Source organism: Mesoplodon mirus, assembly GCF_964341445.2.
Source record: "Mesoplodon mirus genome assembly, chromosome: 13".
NCBI lineage: Eukaryota > Metazoa > Chordata > Mammalia > Artiodactyla > Ziphiidae > Mesoplodon > Mesoplodon mirus.
Genome location: NC_138989.1, coordinates 28,132,337 through 28,147,548, shown reverse-complemented (window position 1 = coordinate 28,147,548; position 15,212 = coordinate 28,132,337). Strand labels below are relative to the sequence as shown.

Here is a 15,212-nt window from a genome sequence, read left to right as displayed (position 1 = left end):
CTAGCAGGCCCTAGATTTTAACTCTGAGTGGTCATCCATGGAGTGGCATTCAGTGGACCCCACCCACTTACAGCCCAGTCGACTGACCACACCATCTACACGGCTCCCAAGGGTCTGCCAGCCAGGGCAGTGTTGCCCCTGCCCTTCTTCCCTGCTCCCCGTTCCTCCCTTTGCTGTGTTTTGAGGGCCTGTTGGGTGTTCTGAGGCTGTGTCCATGCTGTCGTGTATTTTCTCAGCACCACTGCCTTACAGCTACATTAATGTCCCACTTGACAGATGAGGAGACTGAGGCTCAGAGAGGCTGTGTAGCCTGCCCAGGTAGGGTGGCAGGCTGCTCAGCAGAATGGTCATTCTGAGCCCCGTCTGTTTGACCCCAAAGCTGTGCTTACTCCTCTGAGCACAGCACCTCTGTGGAGTGAGCGGCTGTGTCAGAGCTTGTCAGCCCCGACCCTCATTCTCTCTCTGTCATGGCCTCTGACCCCAGCCCAAATAAACAGGCAGCTCCTTGCTCTTTGACATTAGTCTTGTGTATTTACTTACGGTTATTTTCCTATTTCAAATGTATTTATCAATGGATTCAGTCAAAACAGGCAAAATTTAGTTTTGATGATTGCATGTTTCCTCTAGGGACATTAGGGGGAACGCTGGCTTGGAGAGAGTGTTTGGGTGAAAAGCAGTAAAAGCTTGCCCTTCTGTGAGGAGCACGATCACATCCTCCTCACTGTTAGAGGGCAGAGTGGGGGCCAGGAGACGGGAGGTGCTGCTGTGATTGTGGTGAGGCCTCCTGTTGCCCCCCCCTCCTCCCCACCACTGCCAGGGGCTCCTGAGGGCCCACTGCAGAGCAGGAGGGAATGGGTCAGTTCCTACTCGTTGGCTCCAGAGGGGAAGGGAATAAATAAGGGCTGGTTTTAGAGGGAAAGGAAGAACTGAAAGAAGATGCTCTTTTCAATGGGGAGAAAGTTGCCGGTCAGGCTGACGGGGCCGCGGAGTACTTAGTCCTGCAACACCATCAGACACTGGCCAAGTGTGGGGAGTGATGGGAACAGGAACAGTGATGTCAGGCTCCAAACTTGGTGCTTAAAATTTCCTCCTGCTGCCGGAGCCCTGTGGTTTTCTTGGGTGGTTTCATAGGAACCCTCTTGTCCAGATCTGATGGTGGACACATTAAACAGACAGCTTCACTCAGTGTCAGGAACACTGACATGGGCTTGGTGCACTGTTCAGGGTGGGGTGGTTTCTGTAGCGGTGGTACGTGCTCTGAAGCTGCGGAAACTCAGCGGACTGCAAACACACAGGCCCAGGTGCTGCGGGACACCGTGTCAGGAGGGCCAGTCCTGTGTTACAGGAGGTACGTCTCCCTCACGGGGGACGCTTGGTAGGACACATGGTACCCGCGATGGTGCCTCCCTCATGAATAACACCTGTTTGCTTCTGCTGTGACGAGCACACGCGTGGGCCTTTGTTACCAAGGCAGCGGAAACTGGTCTGATGAGCCCTGTCTGCTTGGCTGGAGGCCTCCAGACACACGGGGTTGGGTTGTGTAGTCCCATTAGTCAAATAACACTCAAGCTTTCCCCTGAATTCTCTGCCCCTTCAGCAGCTGCTTTTCAGGACAGGTGCACTGTCATGGCCCTGCCCCATCCAGCCTTCCAGGAGGCCGGGAAACTCTCTCAGTGTTTCCCTAACGGCTGTGGAGTTGGGCACTGCTCGTCTGTGGCTTAGTGTGCTGGGGCCTTTCCCAGAGGGGGAGCTCGCTCTTGTGCTCCAGTGCCACCCAGAGCCCCTGTGTCACACTCTCGGGCCAGCTGCTGCGGTGACATCAGCTCCAGGGGCCAACCTCAGACTGTACCATTTTGTGTTGTATCCTTGGATGTCTGCTGAAATGTGTCCTTGGGCTTCTGTGATCAGACTGAGTTGTTCCACCAGTGCTGACTGGGCTAAATGAGTTCTGCTTCCAGAATTTGGCGTGGCTCCCGTGGTGGCTTTCTGGGTTGAATTCCACGCCGTCTTGAGAGGCTGGTCCAGAGATGATCTTTGAGTTCTCTGTGAACCTGTGGTCTGTCTGGGGCAGTCACAGGGTCTTCCTCCTCCTGGGATGGTGGACACGTGGCGTGTGCTGCTGCTTCTGCTTCCCTTAAACGAGAGAGGCAGCGGGGTGGTTGAGTGGAAGGAAGTGCAGGTCCTGAGAGGTGCGGGTGGGTCCGTGTCTATGAGCTCTCTGCCCACCTCCTCTCTGCAGAGCTAAGCGGGCTCCTTCTCGGTTTCGTTATTTCTCTGCCAGGGCACCGGTCACTAAGCAGCCCTGTGTGTGTGACCTACAGTGCACCTGTGTTAAATTGGCCTCTGGTCGGAGCCTCGTGGGCCCCGGTGTGGGCAGGTGCCTGTCAGGGCTCACATCACGCATCTCCCTTCTCCCATGTCTGTCCCAGACCATGTGGACTTTTCTTTGGAAACATCTAAGAAGAATTTTATTGCAGTGTTTAGTCCACTGCCACCCACCTCAAACAGGTTATTGAATTGTAATATAATGTGGAAAGTTTTCTTTTTCCTAGAGAAATATATTTTTCAGAAAATGAATATGAGCATACAAGGCAAAGCTACTCGATGAACGTTTAGGTATCCACTGTGTGTTTGATTAGAAAGCAGATGTGGAGCTGGTCTGGGGCTTCGTGCACAAGGGACACTTAGGAAACATTTGCTAACGCGAGCGCCTGGCGTTGTGCAGATGGTTCGTTTCTGTAGGAGCACCGGCTGTTTCATTGTTGGTCATTATATTAGCTTTTCAGGTGCCAGTGGCCCTGTTCCAACACCTCCTGTCATGCAGACGGCACTTGGTGGGATGTCCTCTCTGTGCAGAATTTCATTCTTGAGGCCTTGGGAAAGCTTCAGAAATATACGTAAAAGGACTTAAAAAGTCAGCACTGGGCCTCCCTGGTGGCGCAGTGGTTGAGAGTCCGCCTGCCGATGCAGGGGATACGGGTTCGTGCCCCGGTCTGGGAGGATCCCATATGCCGCGGAGCGGCTGGGCCCGTGAGCCATGGCCGCTGGGCCTGCGCATCCGGAGCCTGTGCTCCGCAACGGGAGAGGCCACAACAGTGAGAGGCCCGCATACCGCAAAAAGAAAAAAAAAAAAAGTCAGCACTTTACAAAGGTACAAACCAAACAGGGTGAAGGACAGAAGAAAGGCAGATTGGACCCTGCATGGTTATTTTCTAGTAAGGAGATGTAAAACCTGGGTCAAATTTATTTATTACCATCTATTGCTGTTTTTAAAATTTGATATTTCAATATGTAAACATGAAGAAAAATTGAATATCGAGACTCTTTTTCCTTTTAAAGACAAGTTTCTTTTTTGTCATTTGTTTAACTAAATAATAATAACAAAACGTTATTCTACCACATTTCATACCAAATACCTCACCTACACATTTTCTTTACTTTTGTATCCTTTCCCTTTTCTTTCTTTTTTTTTTTTTTTTTTTTTTGCGGTACGCGGGCCTCTCACAGCTGTGGCCTCTCCCATTGCGGAGCACAGGCTCCAGATGTGCAGGCTCAGCGGCCATGGCTCACGGGCCCAGCCGCTCCGCGGCATGTGGGATCCTCCCGGACCGGAGCATGAACCCGTGTCCCCTGCATCGGCAGGCGGACTCTCAACCACTGCGCCACCAGGGAAGCCCTCCCTTTTCTTTCTTTTATTAACTTTAGCTGACGTAGGGTGTTTGTGAGCTTAGATTTTTATCTATCAAGAACTTAAAAAATATCAAGACAAATCATGTGAGGAAATATGAGGTCGAATGCTCTGTTGTATCTGGCTGGGTGGGATGGAGCTGGAGGAGGGAGGGCGGGCCATGCTCTCCAGCCCCGCATCAGGCATCTGCCCAGGTGCACTGTTTAACATTGATTGGAGACCAGTGTTTTGTACATGGCCCCTCATTAAATGCACAATAATTCACAATAATTCTATGAGTGTCATTGTTGCTTCCACTCTACAGATGAGGAAGTTGAGGCTCAGGGTTAAGTAACTGCCAGAGTTGCATGTGGCCTAGAATGAGGTGCACCCAAGGCGGCCAGCCTGAGTCTGGCCTTTTGTCCTCTGGCCTGTTTGCATGGAAAGCTCTCCTTCCAGTGTGTTTTAAGTGGTGGAGGGTTGGCCTTGCCAGTGCTCCACACGCCCAGCCTGACCCTCCAACAAGGAGCACCCTCCCAGTGTGCATGCCCTGTGGCCAGCAGCCTCCTTGGGTCCCAGGCCCTTGGTGCTTCGTGCAGCTGAGGCAGGGCAGAGAGAGTAGAGTGACAAGGGGGTGACCCAGCCGAAGCTCAGGTGTGATTCAGTGCAGTATAACCAGCATTTATTGGGTACTTGCTGTATGCTAGTCCCCATGGACAGTGCTGTGGATGCAAAGATTAGCAAGAAAAGGTTTCCATTAGAAGTACCTCCATAGACAGAGATAGGAGAGTGCAGGCACCTCAAATAGTGCCGTGCTAGAGTAGTGACCCTACAAGCAGCTGAATGAGAAGATGCAGCTTGTGTGGTGTTCTTTAGGCCAGAGAGCAGGGAGGAGGTCACGGGCAAGGCACCGGGGTGCAGGTGCTGGCCCAGCAGCCCTGATGGGTGACGGGGGTGCAGGAGCATGTGCAGGGAGGGTGGAACTGTGGGCCCACGTTCCCTTCTGCTCTCAGCCCCCTTCCCTTGCTGTTCACACTCGTTACCCCTGCAGCGTCCCCTTTTCTTGGCCTGCCATGCCCATTGTAAGCTGGTTTTATCTGAAGAAAATTGGGGTGGAGGAGAGTGCTAAGTGCAGAGCCGGCCTGTGTCCCTCACACCAGGCTGGGAGGAGTGACCTCTGCTCAGCTGGCATCCACTGTCGGGGTGACTGTGACGTGCTCAGACTAGGTCAGGGGACCTTCGGTCAGTGCACGTCCGCCCGAGGACTCTGACTCTGCCCCTGCCCCAAGGCCCTGGCCCTTCTGCGCCTTCTCTTTGGGGTGTGTTGGTGTCGTGGGCATGGCCCGATCTGGGCTTGGGAAAGTGGGGATCATTTCAGGATCCCCTGAGCCCCACAGGCAGGGGTCCATGTGTGCCCTGTGCGCCTTTCTCAGCTTCTTCCTTTGACCAGTTTGCATCTACGGGAGAGCCTGGAGCTTGGGCCCAGACTGACACCTGGTTCTGGTCCAGCTTTGCCCTCATCCTGCAGTGTATTCCCTCTCCTCCCTGGGCCACCGTCTCCTCCTCCATAAAATGAATGGCAACCCCATGGCCTCCCCTGCCCATAGGTAGTGTGAGGAGGTAGTGGTACCTGTACTGTTTATTAGGGGCAGTTTTCCTACTTAATTATCTGGGGGAAATGTTCTCCAGCTTGGTTTGGGTAGAGCTCAGACTGTAGATTCTTCAGGTTTTATCAAGTGTCGGATTTTCGAGGTGACATTTTAAAGGATGGTCTAATAGAATTGCTACCTTCCCTGTTTGCATCTTGTGTGCATATTTGAAGAGGGTTTTAGATTTTGTACTTGCTTCCTGAAGTGGTGACCTGAGTACCTGGAGCCCGTTGAGCTGCCCAGGGCTCGATGGCTTTGAGGTCGTGTTATAAAAGCTGCAATTGTCATACACCCCAAATTACAGAAATTAAGAGCAGTGAGAAGGATCTGTACTGCTGTGCAGATGGCCCTTTGTCTGAGTTGTTCTCAGACTTGGTTTCTGTGCAGATTTTCTGTGCTGGTTCACAGTGTCCTTTTCATGCACATCTGTCCCGTCTCCCTTGACTGGAGACATGATCACTGAGGCCTGCTCAGATCAGAAGGGACCTCGAGCTCTCACCCCTCATGGTGCATGAGGATGTGGTAGCCTGGCTGAGCCTGGCCCAGGGCAGGGCAGGGCCACTGGCTGCCGTGAAGAATACCTAGACTGACCGGCACTTCCCAGGTCTGTGTGTCTATCCACGGGGCGGAGGGCTCCAAGCTCGGGCCAGAAGCAGACCCTCAGGTTTCTTGTCCCACTTTTCCTCACCTCTGTCTCGCTCAGAGTCCGTTGCCACTTTGACCTTAGATGAACAAGCCAGTAGTTGAGTTTTTTCCAGTAAGCAGTGTGGCACACTCTCAACCTATTTATTCCTGTTTTCTGAGTTTTGCAACAGTGTCATGGTTTTGTCGGGGTTGGGACCATCCCTTCACCTCTCCATGCTCCTTCCTCCGAGGGTGGAGCAGTGCCCGTCCTCAGACAGGTGGGACCTCTGCGGCCTGGAGCCTGAGGCTGCTCGGTTTGGCCATCACCCAGGTGGCCGTCACCTAGGTAACCAAGGTACCAGCGAGGCAGTCTGTCCATGGTGCGAGGAAATCAGAAATGAAACTGCGGTATTGATTTTTTTTTTTTTTTTTTTTTTTTGTGGTACACGGGCCTCTCACTGTTGTGGCCTCTCCTGTTGCGGAGCACAGGCTCCAGACGCGCAGGCTCAGCGGCCATGGCTCATGGGCCCAGCCGCTCCGCGGCATGGATCTTCCCAGACTGGGGCACGAACCCGTGTCCCCTGCATCAGCAGGCGGACTCTCAACCACTGCGCCACCAGGGAAGCCCCCAGTATTGATTCTTTATGCACTATACTTATACTAGTGTTACTAGATTTTGAGAAAAGGTTGTTTGACTTCTCTGTTGAGTTGGCCTCTGTGCCCAGCGTGTGACCCTGTGTTTCCTGAATCGTGAGTCTTTCCGCACTGAACTTTCATGATAGGTGTCATCTGTGGAATGCAGTTCTTTTCACTCCCCAGTGATTCTAGAGAGGCTGTGTGTCATATGAGTTTTTGAGAACAAGTGGTAAAGCAAACGTATTCCACAACTTATTTGGTTAGGTTTCGTGGGCGTTCATGTTTTTAAGAATGTCCCTTGTTGTGGGGGTGTTTTTCCCTTTTGTGTGCTCTATTTCCTTAGTAACTGTTGCTCCATTATGGGAGGGACTTAACGACATGTTTCAAGTGCAGTATTGAATTAATTTATTTCCTGGTTAGTCCTGCCCATCTTCCCAGTGTAAGTAGAACGTGTGTGTGCGTGTGTATGTCCATATGTCCATGGCAGGATGGTGGTAGTGTGCTTGCTGTAGAGGGGCTCTTGAATGGGTTCAGGGTTACTCTGTGACCTTGCATCCTGGGTAAGTTGCCTCTTTCTTTATTTTTCCTCTTTTCCCCCCTAGATTTTCCTGATTTGAGCATTACCAGCGTTAAGGCACTTCGGTTTAGGAAACTACCTGAGATTCAGAAGTAGCATGGGAATAACAGTGGCTGGAGGGCAAGAGACCAGGCGTTAGTCCCAACTCCTGAGCGCTAGCTTGGGGCTAAGTCGTGTAACCTCTGTGGGGCTAGAGTTTTCTCTGTGGCTTGAGAGGATTTAGAGCAGTTACCTCCATGGGCCTGTGCTGGGTACTTTGCTGTGAAGTGTGAGTGCAGGGGAGTCATTGCTCGTTATCCTTGTGTCACCTTGACTAGTGGGATGGTAGCAAAAGCCTTGCCAGTTCAGAGGCTCAGAGCCAGAGGTGTGAACAGCCTCTCAGCCCGGGGATGGCATCCATCAGCATGGCTCAGGGCAGCGGGTTGGTTTGCAGGGTCTGCCGAGCCTCTCTGTGCGCCTCGTCCAAACACCAGCAGCCTTGGTCCACCCATCCATCGTTCAGTAGACTCGTCCTACTGATGTCCACTGGGCACCAGGCAGTGCCTTAGGTGCTCAAGGGAAACGTCCCCGTGGGGCTTACAGCTCAGCGGAGAGATGGTGCTGAGCGATCAGCACCCCTGCATGCAGCCACAGCTGCGGCCAGGGCCAGCGAGCCAGGTTACCGGGCTCTGCATTTAGTCCCGGGGTGGGTGAGGTGCCACATCTGAGACTAGAAGGTAAGCAGGGCCCTCGAGGGTGGGAGGCAGGCAGGACAGCGATGTGTTCAGCTTCTGCACCTTTTTCCTGATTCTTGGTTGGCTGCCGAGCTGTGAAAGCCGATGTGTGGTACTTCTGCCAATTCTGGGTCCCAATTACCCACCTGTTCTCCAGCCTGCTGGGTCATCTGTACTTTCCTCCTGAGCATGGCTGCCTGACCCTGTTCCCTTTGGTCGGTCCCTCGCTGAACAGAACAGACTCCAGGTTCTGGGGACCCACTCCTCTTTTTTTTTTTTTTTTTTTTTGCGGTACGCGGGCCTCTCACTGCTGTGGCCTCTCCCGTTGCGGAGCACAGGCTCCGGACGCGCAGGCTCAGCGGCCATGGCTCACGGGCCCAGCCGCTCCGCGGCATGTGGTATCTTCCCGGACCGGGGCATGAACCCGCGTCCTCCGCATTGGCAGGCGGACTCTCAACCACTGCGCCAACAGGAAAACCCCCACTCCTCTTTTTTGTGTGTTTCTAGAAAAGGTATCTTATCTGTGTTGTTAGTGGTGAGGAAGAAAACATTTTATGGCAGTTACAGGTTCACTTTCACTTGAAAATTGCATATTAAGGAGACTCCAAATGTATGTAAGAATATGCACGTTAAAATAAATTTTGGCCCTTCAACCTGTGTTGGGAACCACACATGTCATGCTCTAAACATCCAGGCCAGGACCGTGCCCAAGACCTCAGGGGGAGCTGTTACACACCTGCCGTCTTCCCTCTCTTTTAGAAGTAAAGTTAAGTATCGGTGAGTGTGACAGAGACAGTAAGAGAAAAAAAAGAAGAGTTTGTTGTTTCTTCTATTTCTATCCACATCAGCCTCAATCTTTCCTATAGCCTTTTGAAATGTATAGCTTGGTTTTTTAAAAAATTGTGGGAGCATGCCTTTTGCAATGGAACAAGATAATTAAGCAAAACCCCTCAATAAAACAACAAAAATATCACCACACTTTAGTTTGTCTTTGAGTTCAGGAAAAGAGAACAAATACAGTCTAGTATTTCTGTGCATTGAAAGCATCATAGAAAGAGTAAAGATAATCAAGGTTTTAGGGCAGGTGGGCTTTTATTTTTAACTGGCAATTCCATTCCCTAAAGTAGATAACTACGGTGCACATGGTCCTTTACTCTGGATGTTGGTGTAGGACCTTGGGACATTGATAACTGTCTGTACTGGTCATTTGATATGGAATGTTTAAATTCAGAGAACAAACATTTTTCTCACATTTTCAAGCACTTCAGAACCACCATTTACATAAATGATTTTTAATTAAATTTTTTACCTATTCATTAAACTTGAGGACTCCTACGGGCTGCACTTTATTAACTGAGATTGTTACTGCAAGTACATGAAGGCAATGCAGTTTAATTTCTTTCTCTATGTAATTAAGGTGCTTCCTTAATACACTAGGGCTTCCTTCCAGTTAGTCTGAATTAGTGATGTTTTACTTTATTACCTTATGTTTACAGTAAGAGGGCTTTAACAGAGGGTTCCTTTCTGTTATGTGCTGTTTTCTTAAATTTTTTTCTTTTCTCTAGTTTGATGGTGAAAAAGAGGAATAAAGTTACATTTTCTAAAAATGAGCTATAAATTGTTTAAGATGAAGTGATAATAATGGAAAAGGTTCCTTTTCTCTAATACCAGAGATTCATATTTGGGATTCTATTTTAAAAGTCTGGTCCTACGTAGAGAATGGACTTGAGGACACGGGGAGGGGGAAGGGTAAGCTGGGACGAAGTGAGAGAGTGGCGTGGACATATATACACTACCAAATGTAAAATAGATAGCTAGTGGAAAGCAGCTGCATAACACAGGGAGATCAGCTCGGTGCTTTGTGTCCACCTAGAGGGGTAGGATAGGGAGGGTGGGAAGGAGACGCAAGAGTGAGGAGATATGGGGATGCATGTATATGTATAGCTGATTCACTTTGTTATACAGCAGAAACTAACACACCATTTTAAAGCAATTACACTACAATAAAGATGTTAAAAATAAATAAATAAATAAAAATAAAATTTAAAAAACCCAAAAGCCTGGTCCTTGGGCTGGTGCAGTGGTTAAGAATCCGTCTGCCAATGCAGGGGACACGGGTTCGATCCCTGGTGCATGAAGATCCCACATGCCACGGAGCAACTGAGCCTGTGCGCCACAACTACTGAGCCTGTGCTCTAGATCCCACAAGCCACAACTACTGAACCCACGTGCCACAACTACTGAAGCCCACGCGCCTAGAGCCCGTGCTCCACAACAAGAGAAGCCACTGCAATGAGAAGCCCGCGCACCACAATGAAGAGTAGCCCCCACTTGCCGCAGCTAGAGAAAGCCCACGCACAGCAATGAAGACCCAATGCAGCCAGAAAAAAAAAAGTCTGGTCCTTTGGACTTCTAACATTCTTGTAGTTAATGTTGCTAGTATAACAACATTAAAATATATGAGTATTTGTAAAATGCTTTTATTATTATGGGATATGTAATATATTTGGAACAGTTTATATTGATAGATTAAATTTGCTTTTCCTTCCTATTCTTTTAAAAAAATTATCACTGACCTTTTCTTCCCACTTAAGAGTCACTTAAAAAAATATTTTTTAATTTATGTATTTGGCTGCACCGGGTCTTAGTTGGGTCATGCAAGATCTTTAGTTGCAGCATGTGGGATCTAGTTCCCTGACCAGGGATCGAACCCGGGCCCCCTGCATTGGGAGCCTGGAGTGTTAGCCACTGGACCACCAGGGAAGTCCCAAGAGTCACTTTGTGAAACAGCTCAACCCAAGTTCTTTCTGGCGTGCTGACAGCAGTGGGCATGAACCTCAGATCCCACTTGTAAAACCTCAGGAAACTGCTTAGGAAATGGATTTCTCCTTCATGTGTCTGTGGCCTAGGGTAGCCTGGGGAGGACATTTGAATGCGTGTGACCTTTGTAACTGTTCCTAGAACGGCTTGGAGCAGCTGGCCCCATCTTGTTCTGGGTGTAGGAGTCCCCCCGGCCCCCCACCCCTTCTCAAGCAGCAGGAGAAGTGCTATACGTGCCCCACTTCCCACACAGTGTGGTCATGGGCACGGCTCTGGGGGCTTCTTCTTTTTCTTTTTTGGCCTCTGTGGGTCTACTGAGTTTCATGTTCTACAGGTCCTCAGGAAAATGATCTCTTTCTTTTTAATTTCAGCAAGGGGAGAGGCGAAGCATAGAGAGCTGCAGATCAGACCCTCCTGAACCCCCCGGAGCAAGTGAGACCCCTGGAGAATGCTGGCTGCCAGGCGGCTGGGGGGGTCCTTCCTCTGAGGTGGGTAGGCTGGTGTCCATGGGACAGCTTCCTCGCTCCTGGGCCCACCATGGCCTCCACTCTCTGGCTGGACGGCTGATGTGACCGGTGCCCCGAGCGTGCACACTGCTGGACTGGGTGCCGTCCCAGCTACCACCTGCTCTCAGAGGCTGGGAGCAGGGCAGGTTGGTGTCCAATGCTACCAGAAACTGGACAGGCAGAGTGATGGCCTCCTGCAAGCTGAGATGGAGGTGACCTGAGGCCTCCTGGATGTTCCTGGTGACAGGACAGCCGACAAGTTGGAACACAGGCCTGCCGGGGAGCAGTATGCAGGAAGCTGGCTTTCAGGCCACAAATGCTTTCACAGGTGAGAATCCGCCACACTTAACTGAAAACTTTATTTCATCTCTTAGTCGATAGGTAATAAGATACCAAACAACTGTATGAAATGAATATATGTCTACATTTAGGAACTGAAGCCCACACAGCGGCAAGGGGCTCAGGCTGCCGTGGTGACTGATTTTGGCAAAACTATGGCGTGTTCTTTTCTGTAGAGAGGAATTTGAAAGAGCATCAGACATTTTACGATTCTGCTTTGTTGAGTTGTAGGGCACACATAGTATCCGGCGAGCCACCGTCCTTGAAGAAAATCCATCCCTTGCAGAGCAGTGTGTTGGGGTGTCTTTCTGTCCAGAGCTGGGAAGACTGGGAGGGAATAGTAACCTCTCCCTCCGCGTCGTTAGTTTTCGTCCTGAGACTCGCTCTTGACGGTAGTGGGGCGGCGACTCTGAGCGCTGACCTTCTCCTGTAAAGGACTCATGGAGAAGCCCCGTGTCACTCTTCCACGTGGATGTTCTCCCCCCGGGTCTGATTTGCTCCCTTCGTAGGGAACCACTCAGTCTGGCTGGTGCCCAGAGCCAGGGCCTGAGCCACGGGGCTTTTGAATTTGGATCCTGGTTCTTTGTCTGATTCACTTAACATCCCAGAAAGCCACTAATGCTTCTGGGCCTCTGCCTCCTTATTTATAGAATGGGGGCCGTGAAGTTGAAGGACCTCGTGGAGTCCAGGGAAAACAGTTTTATGTAAAAAGAGTTTTGTTTTTTTTTTTAAAGGAAGGATGGTAGGAAAATTACAAGAAGGGCCTGTATTCTCTGGCTCTGTGAATCCTAAAAGTTGGCAGGTTTTCCAGTCGTGTATAGCGGGCAGCTCGGGTTGCTGGGGAGAGAGCGTGGGGCTCTTCCTCCCCGCCGGCTGGAGCTCTGCTCCTGACAGTCACGTGTTGTTCCTGCTCCCCTTGCTGGTTTGACAGTGAATGTGGTCATGTGCAGCTCTCACAGGAGAATGAGGGCTGGAGGAGCTGGGCATGTGTAACAGGGGACCCCCCTCCTGGGGGCCAGCTGGGGAAGGTCCCCCGGAGTGGTCAGGGCCCCGGAAGACGAGTGAGATGGCTGTTTCAGAAGAGTACGCGGAGCCCAGCTCTCTAGGCCCTCCTCAGCCGGCCAGCCCAACCGGAAACCCCTCCTCTGGTCCTCCCTAGGGCTCATGCCTCAGCTGTCCATCCCAGGAGCTGCAGCCCTGGGACGCAGCTGCCGAGAGAGTTGCCTGTGAGGCCGTGGAAGGCAGCTTGTAAAGCAGCTCCGAGAGGAAGAGGGAAGAAGAGAAGGAAGAGAGGGTAGGACAGAAAGAACCTGAGGAGGGGCACGCAGCTCACAGTCCAAAATGTAGACGAGCCTGTCCCCACACTCCTCAGCTGTGTCACTGCCCCCCCAGGGGTGAAGAGCGTGCCCCGCCTGGCTCCCGAGGCTCCCAGCTCACTGCCGGTTTCTCCTAGGTGGTTAGCTCTTCTGCCCCCCGGGAGGGGAAGCCCCCAGCCCGTCAGGGGGCCTTGAGATAGTAGGCGCTAAAGAATGGAAAGCAAGAATGGTTCAGCCTGGAGAACTGGGGGTAGTTAGGACAGTGCCTGCCCCGTTAGTTCAGGCCCAGGTAAGTGGTCTCTGTTGTGACTGTTCCTGCCCCAGTTGTGGGCCATGCACACGGCCCTCTGTCAGCTCCCCACACACTTGCCCTGAGCCACCCTCTCGGAGGTCCTCCCCAGCTCTTATTTTCTTATCTTCCTTTAACTCATAGTTTTCCCAAGAACTCTGTTTCTTCACAAATTTGGCCTTGTCCCAGCTGTGTCAGCCCACCTGAATAATAATCATACTACTGGCAGTAGTGAAACGATAACTGTGGCCGACCTAATGTTCTAGCTGTGTTGCCCCGCCCTTCTTCACCGCATCTCTGAGGCCGGTGTTGGTGTGCTGGTGTCACTGCGCAGGGGGCACACTCAGAGTAGCCAGGAGTTAGATTGAGCTGGTGGCCTTTCCAAACCTCCTAGTGGTATGTGCGACCCTGGCTGCATACGGGGGTCACCTGGGGAGCCTTACCACTGACTGGGTCTCATTCTCAGAGATGGGAAGCTAACTGGTCTCTGCGCACTTAGTCCTGCTATGTTAGGGCTGCATCCTAACAAGAGCCCAGGTGCTTGGGGCACAGGAAAGTCTGGGAAGCACTGGGAGCATCGTGGGGCAGGTGTCAGAGTTGAGGGGCAGGTTCCAGAGTCAGTACTTGAAAAAAGAAACCGACTTGTCCTATTCCTTCAACAGGAATGATTGAATTAACTAATCGACCCACCCTTCAGAAAGCTGTCGAGTGCTGACTGTTATTTATCAGAGCTGGGCACACCAGGGCAGTGGTTTTAGCTTCCCAGTATCTCTAGGAAGTAACAAGTGATGAAAGGAGACCTAAGTGCTGGCCTTCTCTCGGGGTGGGTCCCTGGGGACTCAGCTTATGAATTTGTTCTCTGCCTGCTCTTCGTCATTCTTTGTCTGCATAGTTGGTAACAGTTACTTATGGTGGCGGTGGCGTAGGATGAAGGGGCTGAACCTGCATCCCTGCCCCGTGGGCGGGTTGAGCTGTGGTCTCAGATGGAGTTGAGCAGGGGGCTTCCCCTCCCCGCTTGATTTACTGTTCTTATGTTTTTTGACTTTAGTCTTTCTTATCCCAGGGCAGCTGAAGACTATCATCTTAGCTGCTGGAATTGAAGATGCTAATGAAAAAAAGTCTTGCCTTACGTATCTTAAATGATAAAGGGGTTAAGGCATTTTTCCTTGGCTTAAATCTTGTTTTTGCTAGACAAAAGTCACTATACAGTTAACCATACCTCCACTGAAAAAAATTTGTCAGTTTGTATTTTATGTTCTGATTCTCTTGGAAGGGGGGGTGGGAGGGGCTCCACATTTCTTAGGATGTAAGGAAGGGCTTAGCGGCTGCAGTCTGGCTGGGAGGGAGGCTGGGAGACCTGTGCGAAGCCGTGTTTGCATGGCAAGCCCATGCTTGTTTGGAGCATGTGAAATTACCTTGAAGGTGGTAGAAGCTGGGAAGTCCCCTCCGCCATGCACTGCTGGCTGCCTGCCTGCCCACGTGGTTAGAAGTCCCCTCTATGTCTTGCTTCCTGTGTGCATGCAGGTGTACCCACATGGATACGTACTGCAAATTCAGCTTTCTAATTATGATTTTCTTTGGCTAATCCTTGCCTACAGGAATTTATACATTGTTTTAAATTTTCTCAGCACATGTAATTTAGAAATTATTTTAATCAGTTAGATACTATTCTTTTTAACAAACTCAAGTTTTTCCTTTTACAAATAATGCCTGCTCATTGTAAGAAAATTTGGAAAGCACAGGAAAGTTGAATGAAGACAAATACTTGGCCACACACAGTCCTGCTGTGTGAAGCTTTCCCATTGTTAACATTCTGGCTTGTGTCCTTTCAGTCTTTCCTGTGTAAGTTTCTTCTTACAGAACTGTGTTCATAATATATATTCAATTTTATAATCTGCTCATTCCCTTTTAACTTTACATTATGAGCATTTTCATTATAAGTTTGATTTTAAATTGTTGCATAATATTCTTTTATGTAAGTGTACTTGAGTTTCAAAATTGTGCTCTTATTGTTGGATATTGCAGTTTTGGACAGCTTTTATCCTTATAAATAATGCTTTGGTGAACACCTTTGTG

General features: G+C 50.4%; 1 protein-coding gene across 1 annotated transcript in view; it reads left to right on the top strand.

Moving 5' to 3' along the window:
• The window catches only part of LDLRAD4 (low density lipoprotein receptor class A domain containing 4), a 288,423-nt gene that overhangs the window by 124,467 nt on the left and 148,744 nt on the right, over positions 1-15,212 (top strand). Inside the window, 1 exon segment of the mRNA XM_082639952.1 lies at positions 11,058-11,520. Within this exon segment, the coding sequence (XP_082496078.1) occupies positions 11,424-11,520 (97 nt within the window). The 5' untranslated portion in view covers positions 11,058-11,423.